The 14,408-nt window shown below is 28.1% G+C and overlaps 2 protein-coding genes across 6 annotated transcripts in view; one reads left to right on the forward strand and one right to left on the reverse strand.

Annotated features, from left to right (window-relative positions):
* Positions 1-2,514, forward strand: part of LOC130672266 (proclotting enzyme-like) — a 30,102-nt gene extending 27,588 nt beyond the window's left edge. Inside the window, exon 5 of one of the 2 annotated variants that reach the window (XM_057476724.1) lies at positions 232-2,514. In XM_057476724.1, the coding sequence (XP_057332707.1) occupies positions 232-393 (162 nt within the window). In that variant the 3' untranslated portion in view covers positions 394-2,514. The remainder of the gene's footprint in view (positions 1-231) is intronic. The other variant, XM_057476723.1, reaches the window with a different exon arrangement.
* A 373-nt stretch (positions 2,515-2,887) lies between these two features.
* Positions 2,888-14,408, reverse strand: part of LOC130672262 (receptor-type guanylate cyclase gcy-28-like) — a 205,751-nt gene continuing 194,230 nt past the window's right edge. For all 4 annotated transcript variants that reach the window (XM_057476718.1, XM_057476717.1, XM_057476715.1 and 1 more), the window contains 2 exons: positions 10,310-10,401; positions 2,888-4,801 (listed from right to left, as the gene is read on the reverse strand). In XM_057476718.1, coding sequence (XP_057332701.1) covers positions 4,433-4,801; positions 10,310-10,401 — 461 coding nt within the window. In that variant the 3' untranslated portion in view covers positions 2,888-4,432. The remainder of the gene's footprint in view (positions 4,802-10,309; positions 10,402-14,408) is intronic.

A 14,408-nucleotide genomic window follows, 5' to 3' on the forward strand; every position in this document is an offset into this window, starting at 1 on the left:
TTTGAATACAACTAGATTGTGCTGCATAAAGTAAATTATTTCGTACGCTCGTTATAAATAATTTTATTTATAAAAATAACTATCGACTGCATGCATCGGAAATATAATTATAAACTTTACTTACCTACTAATGGCTGAAAGTAGTTTTCTAAAAAGTTCTACTGAAAAACTCACCCAGAGTTTTTTTTGCATCTAATAAATCGATTATGACACTTGACCTCTGATATTTAGGGTGACTCGGGTGGACCTCTGCTGCATCAATTAGGCAACGGGCGGTGGGTCAACATCGGAATAGTATCATGGGGCATCCGCTGCGGCGATCCAGGACACCCTGGGATCTACACCCGTGTCAACTCCTTTCTCGACTGGATATTCGGTAACGCTATTTTCTGAAGCGTTTGTTTAAAACTCGAAAAATCAAAGTTGGAAAATCTAAACGTGCAAAACTCACTTGCCCGTTCAAAAAATTATCAATAGATGGCGCTCCTATATAAAAAAAATGGCAGCTAAATTTTTTCGTAAAAAAATGATAACTTTCGAAAAACGCGACTTATCGGCTTAATTTTTTTTTTAATATCTTTGTATTTTTAATCGCAAGAATCCAATGGAAGATTACTATCTGAATCCGTTTTGTTGAATTGTAAATAAAAAACGTGAAAACTTATTGATCACGAAAAATTTGCCTGCCATTTTATTTTTGCACACCCAACTGCGAAGCAACAATAAAAATTGGCATGGCAGTCGTAAAACGAAAACGGCGACATATACAAAAAAAAGGTGGGTTATTTGAAATAAAAAATACTCATAAAAATTAAAAATTTTAACTTAAGATAAAAAACAATTCAAATCTGCCATTTTTTGTTGTTGTTTACGTCTATACTCTGTATAAATGTAACTAATTAACGGGAAAGAAGATCACTTATGTTTATGCAATTATTTTTTTATTTATTGTCATTTTTCTTTTATTTTCACTATCACATGAGCGATTGAGGTTCACGATTTTGAATTTTCGGCAGTGTTACAATCCTACTCACAACATTTCTACTCAAAGGAAGTAGCTACAACTCTACTCACTCACAACTTTACTCAGCTATAACTCTACTCACGTATTTTAGCCTATCGATAAAATAGCAATTCTTTGTGAGTAGAGTTGTAACTGAGTAAAGATGTAATTGAGTAGAGTTAAACCTGAGTAAAAAAAACTGTGAGTAGAGTTGAAGCTGAGTAAAGTTGTGAGTGAGTAGAGTTGAAGCTGAGTAAAGTTGTGAGTGAGTAGAGTTGTAGCTACTTCCTTTGAGTAGAGATGTCGTGAGTAGAATTGTAACACTGCCGAATTTCCCAACATTTTTTTTTTGAGTTATTGTGTTTACCAACATTCGTACATGTTGACGGACACCACAGGTTTTTTTTTACATTTTTTTTTTAAATCATTACTTAAAAAAAAAAGTAACCTAAAATAGTGTTTGTTTTATTCATTAATAAATAATCCTTCAAACGGTACAAATTTTGTTCTACTATAGCACATTTGAATGAGTGTAAATATGATTTTTACGCGAGTGAATCAGCTGGTACTGAATAAGCGTCAGTTTAACCTCTCATTGCTTCGCAATTGAATTGTGCAATTAAATTAAACAAAAAAAAATTTTTTTTTCGAAAACAATTAAACTTTATTTCGGCAAAATTGATCGTTACATTGTGAAAGAATTCTTTATAATTATTCGAGATAAATATACATATATTTATATTCATATATAATTGCACTCACCACATTCATCTTAACTTTATATATTTATATATATATCTACTAACTAATAATTTATTTATCCAGTTAATAACTAAGTGGCTCGCACTTTGCTCATTTGAATCCTTTGTTTTCACATTCAAACCTCCATCCAAATCTTAATTAATTAATTTATTTATTTATTATTAATTATAATAATACACTGAATTAACATCAATAAATTCAATATATCCATTATACCCCGCTCATTCACTCCCACTCATTAATCGCAACAGAAAATTCGAGGCCCAGCCTCTATACATATATATTTATATATAACAATTTATATCATACGTTAATTATATAATTTTTCTACGTCTTTCTCTCTCTTACGTTATATTTTTTCTATTATATATTTTTTATTCATTTGTATACATAAGTGTGTATATACATTTATAATTAATGATCAATTAACTATTAAAATTTTAATTCGTCAATATATATTAGGTCCTGCAATTATTTTTTAATATATAAATATCTTATCAATTAATAATTATTAATTTTTTTAAATTACTTTATTTATTTTAATTATATATAAGCCGCTGTCATATATATTTTTTTATTTTTAATAAAATTTTTTTACTAAATTAATTTACCTGAATGTGTAATTTTTTATTTTTATTCCTGTGCATAATTTCGATTTATTTTATCTCCTAATATCGGAGAAGGAAAATTCGGATTTTTTTAAAATGCAGATTTTTTTTTTTTTGGACGAAAAGAAAATTGGGGATGAAAATTAACAAGGGCTTAGAAGTTACGTTAATTTTATTACTATTAATTAATTATGAGTTAATGAGTATTAATACTGTCATTTTATTTTGTATCAATAAATATTTATTTATTAATTGATTAATTAATTTTATTTGTGTATGAGACTTAATATCAATATCTAATACACGATTAATTTAAAATAGACTGCCGCTAAATTTTTCAAAATTTTTACCACCTTGACTTTATTCATTTATATTTAGAATGTACTATTCATCTTGTCTTTTTTTTTTTTTTATACTCTAGTTCGCGGTTGGTAACGAAACTGTGATTTATTACTGGCAAGAATTATTTCGTATATTTTTTCATTAAGTATAATTTATTTTTAAAATAAAAGTATTTTATTAGTTTTTTTTTTTTTTTTTTATATAAAAAATTAAAATTACTTGAAATTCATCATTTATGCACTTTTACTTTAATTAGTTTTGATATTTATTTTATCATTTTCTTTGACGTCCGAAATGTTTAAAACAGACGTTATTTATTTAAGTTTAATTAAGTAAATATTTTTTATATTTCAAGTAACGTAGAGACTAAAAATAAATGGATTTATTTGATAATTAATTTTAAATTAAAATTGATTTTGTTTTTTAATAATTTTAGTTTTTAATTTTTGCAATAGAAAAAGATATTTTTTTTTTTAAATAAAAAGTAAATTTGAAAAAAATATATATATGTAAGCTTTGGAGTATACTACAGATTTTATATGACTTAGAATATGAAAATGGAGATAAATTTTTCGAATTTCAGACAAATAGTTTTGCTTGATAATTTAGTGTCGTTAAAATATCACTAATTTTGTTGTAACTTTATAAGGGTTGATTTTATGAACAAAACTTGTGAGACAGTTTTTGTAGAGAATTTTGCGCTGTACAAAAAAGTATTTATACATTTTTGTCGTATGTCTGATAGGTAATCGAATAAATCGATTTTTATAAATAAAACCGACCACAATGATTTAGTTTATTGTTTTAAATTTTCGCGGGCTGTAACTTGGAAACTTACAGTTTTACGAAAAATATTTATGAAATCTTTTTTGTAGAGAATTTAATAACCTACAAAAAAGTACTGATATAATTTTATCATAAATTTAATAGATAACAAGATAAATGTGTTTTTATGAATGAAAAAAAAAATTTATTATTCAATTCTTCAGTTGTGCGGCTAAAAAAAAATCTTTGCCGCCTCCTTTAAAAAACTGAAATCTTAAAATATCATTCGCGTGGACTCTTATCAAATAAAAATTCAAAACAAAGTCAATTTAATCCAAGCTTGCGAATAAAAAAAATCCATTTATTTTTAGCCCACTACGTCATGTTACGCCTTACTTAGTCCTTAATAAGTGATTACTTACTAGTGTAAACGCATTTTGACCTTTTCTTCTCCCTCAATTTTAAAAACTCTACTTATGTATCATTCCAAGTAACATTTTTTCCGATTAATCAATTAGATAAACCTTGACATTTAAAACCCTCGAGCCTCCCATTAGAGGTAGACCGGTTCGATTGTACGTATGGTATCGCAACTTTTATGTTTTGTTTAACTTTTCCGAATTATTATTATACACAACTACTTCACCCTCTTTTTATTTACCAACCCCCCCCCCCTTCATCCCTCTCTTCTACATTCACCCCAATGCTTTTTCATCATCATAAATATTTTATTTAAATAACTCAGCCGGTAAAATAAAAATTTATTTATACCAAACAAAATATATATAAACAAATTTGAATATTTATGCCTTCAATGTATATGATTAAATAAATTTATTAATTAAGTGTTCCAGCACTTAAACAATTTAATGACTAAATTTTGTCAAGCGGATAATTTGATTTTAAGCTAAGGAATGAGATGTAATTATAATTACTTATTATTATTATTATTTTAAGCTCGAGAGGATCCATTAGACAGCAATAACGGAGTATTAGCAGCGCTTTCAGTATGGTTAGGAATATTATCGCTACCTGGCGAGGGTGAAAACTGTTGATTCGAATGAGACGAAGGATTCGCTGAATGTGTAGTCGAGTTTCGCTGGTGAGATGGTGACAATAAGGGATGATTGCCCGGCGCCCCGTTTCCAGTAGTCATATTTATGATATTTCTTGTGCAGGTACTCTGAGGTCCTTGAATTTGGTCGAGTTTGGGCGGCTGCTGAGGATTCTGGTCGCTCGTTGAGTTAGAATTGTTTTCTTGGACATTGTTGTTGGTCGGCTTCTCACCCACCAGCCAGTAGGTCGTCATTTTACCTTTACCCTGAAATTTTTTGGGTTAAATTTACGCATGCTCATTAGGGTGCTTCGTTTGAAACGACTATTTTTTTCTTTTCGTTCCCATCCCGAAATTTTGTTGGAAGTACTCCAAAAAAAAATTTCCTGAGAGTTTGAGCCCTTAAAATTGATATTAAATTGATATAAATAAAAAATCAATATTTTCTAAGATTTGATTTGACATTTTATGGGAATTCAATGCTACTTAAACTTCAATAATTAATATCTCAGAAAATATCAATCTGAGTGATTCGGTGCTAAGGACCTTTTTTGTAGGAAAATAAATTTCCTATAAAATCATTTTTTACAATTTTTCTGTAGGTCTTGTTGTTTATGAGATAATAAGAAAAAAACAAGAATTCTATGAAAGAGTTCGGTTTAGCGGTCCGTACTACCCCACCCGTATGAGTTACGACTTCGCGACACTGAGCACTTTTGTAGTACATTTAGTTCTGAGAAAATCCCGACTTTGGGCGAGATGATATCATAAAATGCCGCGGAATTATAGAAGTTTAAAAAATAAAAACCAAAGTTTACGTGTATTTTAAATGGGAAATCTTCACACGCTGTGTTCGAGTACTTAATATTAATTTTAAGGGCTCAAACTCTCAGGGAATTTTTTTTGGAGTACTTCCAACAAAATTTCGGGATGGGAACGAAAAAAAACAAAATAGTCGGTTCAAACGAAGCACCCTAATGCTCATATGTGAGTACATATGATCATACATGATCAGATAAAAATATCAATTGTATCTGATTTAATCTGAGGATTTTTGTATGGTCGGATGTTGAATGGATTTTTACCCGAGTGGTTGTATGTTTAATGTAAGTTCGAGTAACTCAGGGTAAAATGGACTGATCAGGACCGTGTAAAAAAAATTGTTGAAAAAAGGTTAAAAAAGTGGTGACTATTCTAAACTTCAAAACTTGACACAATGACAGACTTTTTTTAAACTATTTTCAAACTTCTAAAAATGAACAGAAAAAAACAATACTACAAATTAACATTGTTCAGTGCAAAATACATTTAAAAAAAACGGATTTCGAAGTATTTCTGACAATTTTTCGTTTCAGCATATCTTAATAATATTAGGACATTTATTAATTTTTTCCTTGAATTTTCCAAAAGTTTAAAAAACGCTCAAAAAAAGTTCGTCATTATGTCACGTTTTGAAGTTTAGAATAGGCAACACTTTTTTAACCTTTTTTTAACAATTTTTTTTACACGGGGGGGAGCAACTATAATTTTTCACATGGAAAAGAATTGTAGTTGCTACAACAGCAGCTGTAGTTGAGGTTACTACAAGTTGGAGTACAGAAATGCCAACTTCGACTTGGAATAACTTCAACTACACGTGTAGTGACGCCAACTACCATCAATGTTTACTACAATATTTAGTTGTCAGTACTACTTATGTAGTATCCTTTACTATATATTGAAGTACTCGCTACTACAAGGTTTTACTACAATATTGTGATCGGAAGAACTACAATTTTTTTTCCGTGCATAAATATGAAAAATTATAATGAAGAAATTTACGATAGTTCACTAATTTTTAAAGTTCGTTAAATCTGATGAAAAATTTTTGAAAAACTAAACAAATGTAAAACATTTTTTAAGACTTCCAGTCATAGTATCCTGCCATTAGGGGAGGGAAGGGCAAAACGGGGTACTTAAGGAAATACCAAGTTTTCGAGGACTCAAATAAGCTAAATCTTTTTTTTTTAATGATATTCAAAGTAAATAGAAAAAATTTTCAGTTACCGTTAGAAAAAAAATTTTCAGTTTTGTGGGCAAAACGGGGTACCCCTCAAAAAAGTAAAAAAAAAAAAATTCTGGATTTTAAATGAATTTGATTATGTTAAATTTTTTTGTAAGTAATTTACATGAAGAAAAATTATATTTTACATGATTAGTACACGGAGAGAAATTTATGGTAACCGTTCCTAGTACGTTTATGAAATATCATCCCATACCGTTATGGTAATGATTACTTGGAATTATGGGATATAGACCGATACTTTCTGGTAAAAGTTCCCATAAGTATGGAAATAATTCCTATAATTATGGTAAAAATTCCCATATCGCATGTGAAATAATTATGGTAATGATCACCATAATATTATGGTAATCGTTCCCATAATACTATAGTAAATGTTACCATAATATATGGTAACCATTACTATATATTATGGTAATGGTTACCATAATATTATGGTAATGGTTACCATATATATGGCAATCGTTACCATATATATGGCAATCGTTACTATATATATGGTAATCGTTACCATAATGATGTAGTAATGGTTACCATAATTTTATGGTAATGGTTACCATAATGATGTAGTAATGGTTACCATAATATTATGGTAATGGTTACCATAATATTATGGTAATGGTTACCATAATATTATGATAACTATTACCACAATATTATAGTAACCATTACCATAATATATGGTAACGATTATTATAATATTGTAGTAATGATAATTACAATATATGAGTGCCGTTCCTATAATCAATATTTCAAGAAAACCGGTTACCATGCATTATGGGAACCATTCCCATAATATATTGTAATTGTTACCATAAATTTATCTCCGTGTAGATGCAAAGAAAGAAAAAAAATTTTTTAATAGTTTTTATCGTAAAACAAATCATTAATATTTTTCAACTGACAATTGATTTTTGAAAAAGTTTGACAAAAAAAATTCAAAATAACACTCAATTATATTTACAAAAGTGATTTTGGAATATTTAAAAACCATTTAAAATATAAAATTTTTTTTTCTTATAAAATTTTGGAGGTACCCCGTTTTGGCTACCCTACCCCTTTTTGCCCCGCCCCCCTTTCCCTATAATCGTTAATATAAAAAATATCCCAAAAAAAAAGTCTGTGACAAATATTTATATTCAATCAGGATTTTGTGTTTGGAATATTTTTTTAAGGATCAAGTTGGTAGGATTTCATTGCCTTATTTTTCAAAGAAAAAAAAAGATGTATATATATATTAGGGTGGCTCATTTGAAACGACTATTTTATTTTTTTTGGTCCATTGACGGAATATTGTTTTAGACATAAAAAAAAAAATTTTCCACAAAATTTGAGCCCTTAATTTTAATTTTAAGAACTCGCTAATTGAATTTGAAATTTTCCCATTCATTTAGCATGGAAAGTGGAGGTTTTTTTTTTTAATTATCTATAGCTCTGCTGCATTTCACGTTTTTTTACTGTCCATAGGCAGAAGTTATAGGCAAACCTTTATACTTCAAAAGTTCCTACAGTAAAATTTATGTGACAGGAACGGGGTCAGAGTTAAAAAATGTAAAAGTCAATTTTTATCGATTTTTGCGTATTTTTTGAGTTTTTCGTAGAAAATATTGTAGTTACCGAAAAAAGGTAAATGACAAAATTGTAGGAAATCAAATTTGCTACAAAAAAGGTCCTGTAAGCCAAGGCTGTAAAATCTGTTGTTTCTGAAATAAATTGAATTATACATATGAAAATTCAAGATATCTTTGCAGTATATGGTTTGTTAAATTAATAATTTAATTTTCATTTATTAAATGTTTTTTTTGAACATCATATTACTTTTTCATAAAAATATAACTTAAAAAAAATTTATCTATATGGGGCATTCCACGCCAAATCGGACGGTTTCAAAAATTGATTTTTCCGATTTTCTTCGATTTTTGGTATTTTTTAGTACCCCTCAAAAGAGGCTTCCCGGTAAATTTTGAGATCTTTTTGATTAATGGTTCAAAAAATATCGAATTTAAAAAAAAAACCGCTCTTTTTATGGTTTTTTGATCATAACTTTCGTAATAATGGTCGAAATTCAATGTTTTTTTATTCAAAATTTTCGTTTTGAGTTGGCCTTTTCAGACAAAAATGCATAACAAATATACAAAATGTTTTTGATCGAGATTTTTGAATTTTAAGTATTCAACCGTGTTTTTAAAAAAGGGTGTATCCTTCGATTTTCTTGAAAATTTCCTATCTTAAACTTCTATCCATTCTGCAACTTTTAAGCCCGGTCCAGTAGTGGGCCTTCCATAATTACTATTTTTTTTCGATTTTTCGAAATTAAAAAAAATTTTTTTTTTGCTATAAATCATTATCAGTACCGATTTTTGACATTGTACACTTGTTTTTCTTGAATATTATAAATTGATTCCGATATTTTTTCGTTCTGAGTAGGGATTTAAAAGCAGTAAGTAAAAGTTAATGCTATTTATAAGCTGTTATAATAAATACTTTTATTTTTTAAAAAGCAACTATTTCGAAGCAAAAGAAACATTAGATTTGCTATACAATACAGCTAAGATCATTACAGGAGCTCCAAAATTTCATATAATTATTCGGAAAAGCGACAAAACTGCATCACAAATGTTTTTAATTATTTCCGTGTTCTTTCGAAAATTTTACATTAACGATTGTTTTATGAACTAGAAGACTCCTTAGTGAATATAGCTTCGTCGTTTTTTCGAATAATTATATAAAATTTTGGAACACGGTTGAAAACTTAAAATTCAAAAATCTCGATCAAAAACATTTTGTATATTTGTTATGCATTTTTGTCTGAAAAGGCCAACTCAAAACGAAAATTTTGAATAAAAAAACATTGAATTTCGACCATTATTACGAAAGTTATGATCAAAAAACCATAAAAAGAGCGGTTTTTTTTTTAAATTCGATATTTTTTGAACCATTAATCAAAAAGATCTCAAAATTTACCGGGAAGCCTCTTTTGAGGGGTACTAAAAAATACCAAAAATCGAAGAAAATCGGAAAAATCAATTTTTGAAACCGTCCGATTTGGCGTGGAATGCCCCATATAGATAAATTTTTTTTAAGTTATATTTTTATGAAAAAGTAATATGATGTTCAAAAAAAACATTTAATAAATGAAAATTAAATTATTAATTTAACAAACCATATACTGCAAAGATATCTTGAATTTTCATATGTATAATTCAATTTATTTCAGAAACAACAGATTTTACAGCCTTGGCTTACAGGACCTTTTTTGTAGCAAATTTGATTTCCTACAATTTTGTCATTTACCTTTTTTCGGTAACTACAATATTTTCTACGAAAAACTCAAAAAATACGCAAAAATCGATAAAAATTGACTTTTACATTTTTTAACTCTGACCCCGTTCCTGTCACATAAATTTTACTGTAGGAACTTTTGAAGTATAAAGGTTTGCCTATAACTTCTGCCTATGGACAGTAAAAAAACGTGAAATGCAGCAGAGCTATAGATAATTAAAAAAAAAAACCTCCACTTTCCATGCTAAATGAATGGGAAAATTTCAAATTCAATTAGCGAGTTCTTAAAATTAAAATTAAGGGCTCAAATTTTGTGGAAAATTTTTTTTTTTATGTCTAAAACAATATTCCGTCAATGGACCAAAAAAAATAAAATAGTCGTTTCAAATGAGCCACCCTAATATATATATATGTGTATAGGTGTGTGTTACCTTCAATGTAACTTCTCCTCTGCAGCAAAGCTCAAATGTACCAAAGGTGTCCAATATCTCTTTGGTCTTTGGACTGACATGGATTTTCAAAGCTATGAGTGCAAAAGACAAAGCACAAAATTAATTAGGTCACGGTTGGGATCAGAGTCTTGTGATATTATATTGATGGAATAGTTGTAAGCTTTATCTCTATCACATACTTCATATATATTTTATCATGTGTATAATAACATATACCTATAGTTATTTTATGACATATTGTACGGACGTTTTATGTCAAGAGTATGAAGCTTTTGACTCCAATAGTCTGATATGTCAGTCTTTGGAGCTTACATGCAATTTCTAGTTATTTCTCATATATATATGCATTCTATATACGCACTTAGTCCTTTATGTCTCCGACATCAGAGTTCGGATACCAGTTTCACGGTCTTTGACATACACTGACTTTATAAGTGCATTATGTTATAAAATAGAGTAACTTACTATCGCTAAGCTTAAGGGTTACGACTAAATATCCATAAGTAAACGTGGGTTAAATCCGGAGCGGGAGAATGTTTATTTATTTAATCCTCTCGGAGTTCAATTTGGAGTTGATTTTGATACTAAAACTCTGAATCAGAGTGAATGCGGATTTAAATAAAATCCAGATCACTACGAAATCACTTCGTTAAAAAAATAAATTCCTTATTTGCTCAGTATGCGGAGCGATTTTAATTTTACTCCTACACTACCGTGACAGAGTGAATTCGGGTCGACATAAAATTCGTAATTACTCCGAATTCACTCCTAATTTTTTATAGTGTACATTAGGGTGGGTTGAAAAAAAACTTTTTTTTTGTTTTTCTTAGCATGGGGGTAGAATTTGTACCTTATAAAAAAAAAATTTTTTTTACTCAACATTTTGAGGTGGCCCACTCGTTTTTAAAATAAATAATTGATCAAACGGGGTAGTCCCAACGAAAAAAATTACATGGTGTTCTAGAATCTGTAGGGTGTCCCCTTGAAAGCTAATTGAAAGTCAGTCGTTGAAAAAAATTTTTTTCTATTATTTTTGTAATTCAAGTAAAAAATCCAAAAATGAAAAGCATTTTCTTTTGAATTAAAATGAAAGTGAAGTAAAAAAAAATCACATTCGACAATTATTAGATGTTTTCCACGATTTTGGACAAAAAAAATTTTTTTTCGTTGGAACTACCCCGTTTAATCAATTATTTATTTAAAAAACCAGTGGGCCACCTCAAAATGTTGAGTAAAAAAATTTTTTTTTTTCTTGAAAAAATTTTTTTTTTTATAAGGTACAAATTCTACCCCCATGCTAAGAAAAACAAAAAAAAAGTTTTTTTTCAACCCACCCTAGTGTACATTAGACTGTGTCAGAAAAAAATTTTTTTTTTATTTTAATGGAATACTCAAAAGTTATTTTAATAAAAAAAAAAAATTCTCCTAAAATTTAAGCACTATGTTTCCAAAATGGAGCTAGCGCTCGGGGGGGGGGGGGCCCTTTCCCATTTAAAATGCATTGAAAAAATTTTGTTTTTTTTATTTTGTAAATAACTATGTCGAAAATTTTTTTTACGATTTTTGAATTCAGCAATCATGTAGGAAATTAAATTTTCTACAAGAAAGGTCTCATGTGTCATAAGCTTAAAGTTGATAGAAAAAAAGGTAGGGGAGATGATAGGGGGAAAGAGTCGAATTTTTAGGATGACAAATGTTTCTGTTTCTCATTCGTTAACTAGCAGGATTTTTTTTTTTATTATTTTGCAATTAAAGTTCTTATAAAGAATTGAATTATCTATGAAAATAGTACTTAGAGTCGTTTTAATAGAGCTCATAGAAAGATAGTTACAGCGCTGAGCTCTAAAGTTGAGAAAAATTCAATTATTGAGAAAAAAATTTGTAGTCTAATATTATTTTGAAGGATTATAAACCTAAAGAATGTATATACCAGACACCTTAATTTTCAATTTCAATTCCGATAGAATTTTGTAGGATTAAAGAAAAAATTTAAAAAAATTTTCCTTTTCTCATCCTAAAAATTCGACTTTTTCCCCCTAAGTTTCAACTCCCATAACTTTTTTTCTATCAACTTTAAGCGTATGATACAAGAGATCTTTTTTGTAGAGAATTTAATTTCCTATAAGATTGCTAAATTAAAAATTCGGAAAAAAAATTTTTGACATAGTTATTTACAAAATAGAAAAAACAAATATTTTTAAATGTATTTTAAATGGGAAAGGGGACCCCCCCCCCCCCGCGCCAGCTCAATTTTTGAGATATAGAGCTGAAATTTTAGGAGAATTTTTTTTTTTTATTAAAGTAACTTTTGAGATGTATTTAATTAAAATAAATTTTTTTTTTTTCTGACACAGTCTAGTGTACATGGATTTGACTTTTTGTTATAAATTTTGTGTCTCGTGGAGATTTTCAACCTGGACATTTAGTCCTGTCACTAAATCAAAGTTATGATAAAAATTTATGCAAATATATATGACGCAATTTTCTATTTAAAAAATTACATACAACTAAAATTTGCTCATCTGTTAAGTATTCATATGCTTCAATAAATATGAAAATAAATTAATAACAGAAATAAAACAAAAGTTTACTTTGTTTTCAAACTTTGAATTTAGTGGTCGTAATATTTGAATACAAGGACTATTTCCATGCACATAATCGAGAATATTTGACGTGTATATTGGAGTAGTAACCGCTCAGTTTCGCGTTTAATAAAAGCACCAGTGACATAGTGGTCACGTTATTGCGCCCTAGCCAGTAATAGAAAACCCGAATGTATAATTAAGAGGAAAAATTAAAAAAATAAAAATAACGCGTGATTCAAAACGAAAAAAAAGTAAACAATAATTACATTGAAATTTAAAAGATTTAGATAAAGTGATATGGATATGAATATATTTACTATTTAAATAAATTTTGTATTTTTAAAAAACGCACGGATGTTAAAAAAATAAAATTGGATTGGATGAAAATAAATAAAAGTATAATTAAATATTGAACACTCGAGCGAATATATGGAAGTTAAAGAGCAGATTAATTGTTTTTTTTTTTTTTTGTTTTTTTTATTCAACTGGAAAAAAAAAATATCAATAAATATAAATAAAGCCAAAGCACGAACTCTGATTCAAAATAATACAGAGAAAAATGAAATAGAATAAAAAATAAAAACGTGACGATGACTTTTTTAATTTAAGCGGTTATCGGATTTTTAATTTGCTTATCGTAATTAGTCAGTTTGTACAGTTATTATTTGACAAATGAGAATATTTTAATTATCGTTTCAACGAATCTTTTGTTTGCCTTCAGAAGAATGTAAAATTAATTAATTATTTTTTTTCAGGGCAAGGTTATATTTAAATCAATTTATGTAAATGTTGTCATAAAAGAAAGTGTTGACAATTTTTCAAGTCATTTATTTTAAAAAACAATAATTCTTTAAGATAAAAATATAAGACAAAGTTGACGTGAGCCAAAGGTCAAAAGAAACGGGACCTAATTCAAATCTTTAGACTTATTCGTCACCCGGAATTACGGAGTCTTAGCAAAAATCTCTACGCATACGAAATGGATGAGGAATTTTTCTAGCGTAATGATTTCGGAGTGATCTGGACTTGTAATCCGCAATAAAATATCCGGTAGACAAAATATCCCCGGACTAAATATTCAAGAGACAAAAAATCCGTGACAAAATATCCTGTCGATAAATCTTCCCGATGAAAAAAGATTTTATACAATTATATATAGACTATATATAATTATATATAGACTGTATATAATTATATACACTGAGAGAAAAGTCGATAGTCATTTTAACTAAAAAGACTTCAACTATTTAAAATTAGTTACTGGTACTAATGCGTTAGTAAGGCTAACTATTCAGTAGTTGCTCGAACTAAAAAAAAATTAATTAAAGCAACTAAAATTTTTCAGTCTCCGAAAATTGTTGTTTTAACTAAAAAAATTTAGTTGATAGTATATGAATTTTAAAATTAACTATAACTTAATTTTTTTAGTGTATGTAAATAAAAATTGTTTTTATTATAACTGCTGATTTAAAGTTAAAATAAAATAGTTGTTA

This window comes from Microplitis mediator, chromosome 7 (genome assembly GCF_029852145.1).
Source record: "Microplitis mediator isolate UGA2020A chromosome 7, iyMicMedi2.1, whole genome shotgun sequence".
In the NCBI taxonomy this organism is placed as follows: domain Eukaryota; kingdom Metazoa; phylum Arthropoda; class Insecta; order Hymenoptera; family Braconidae; genus Microplitis; species Microplitis mediator.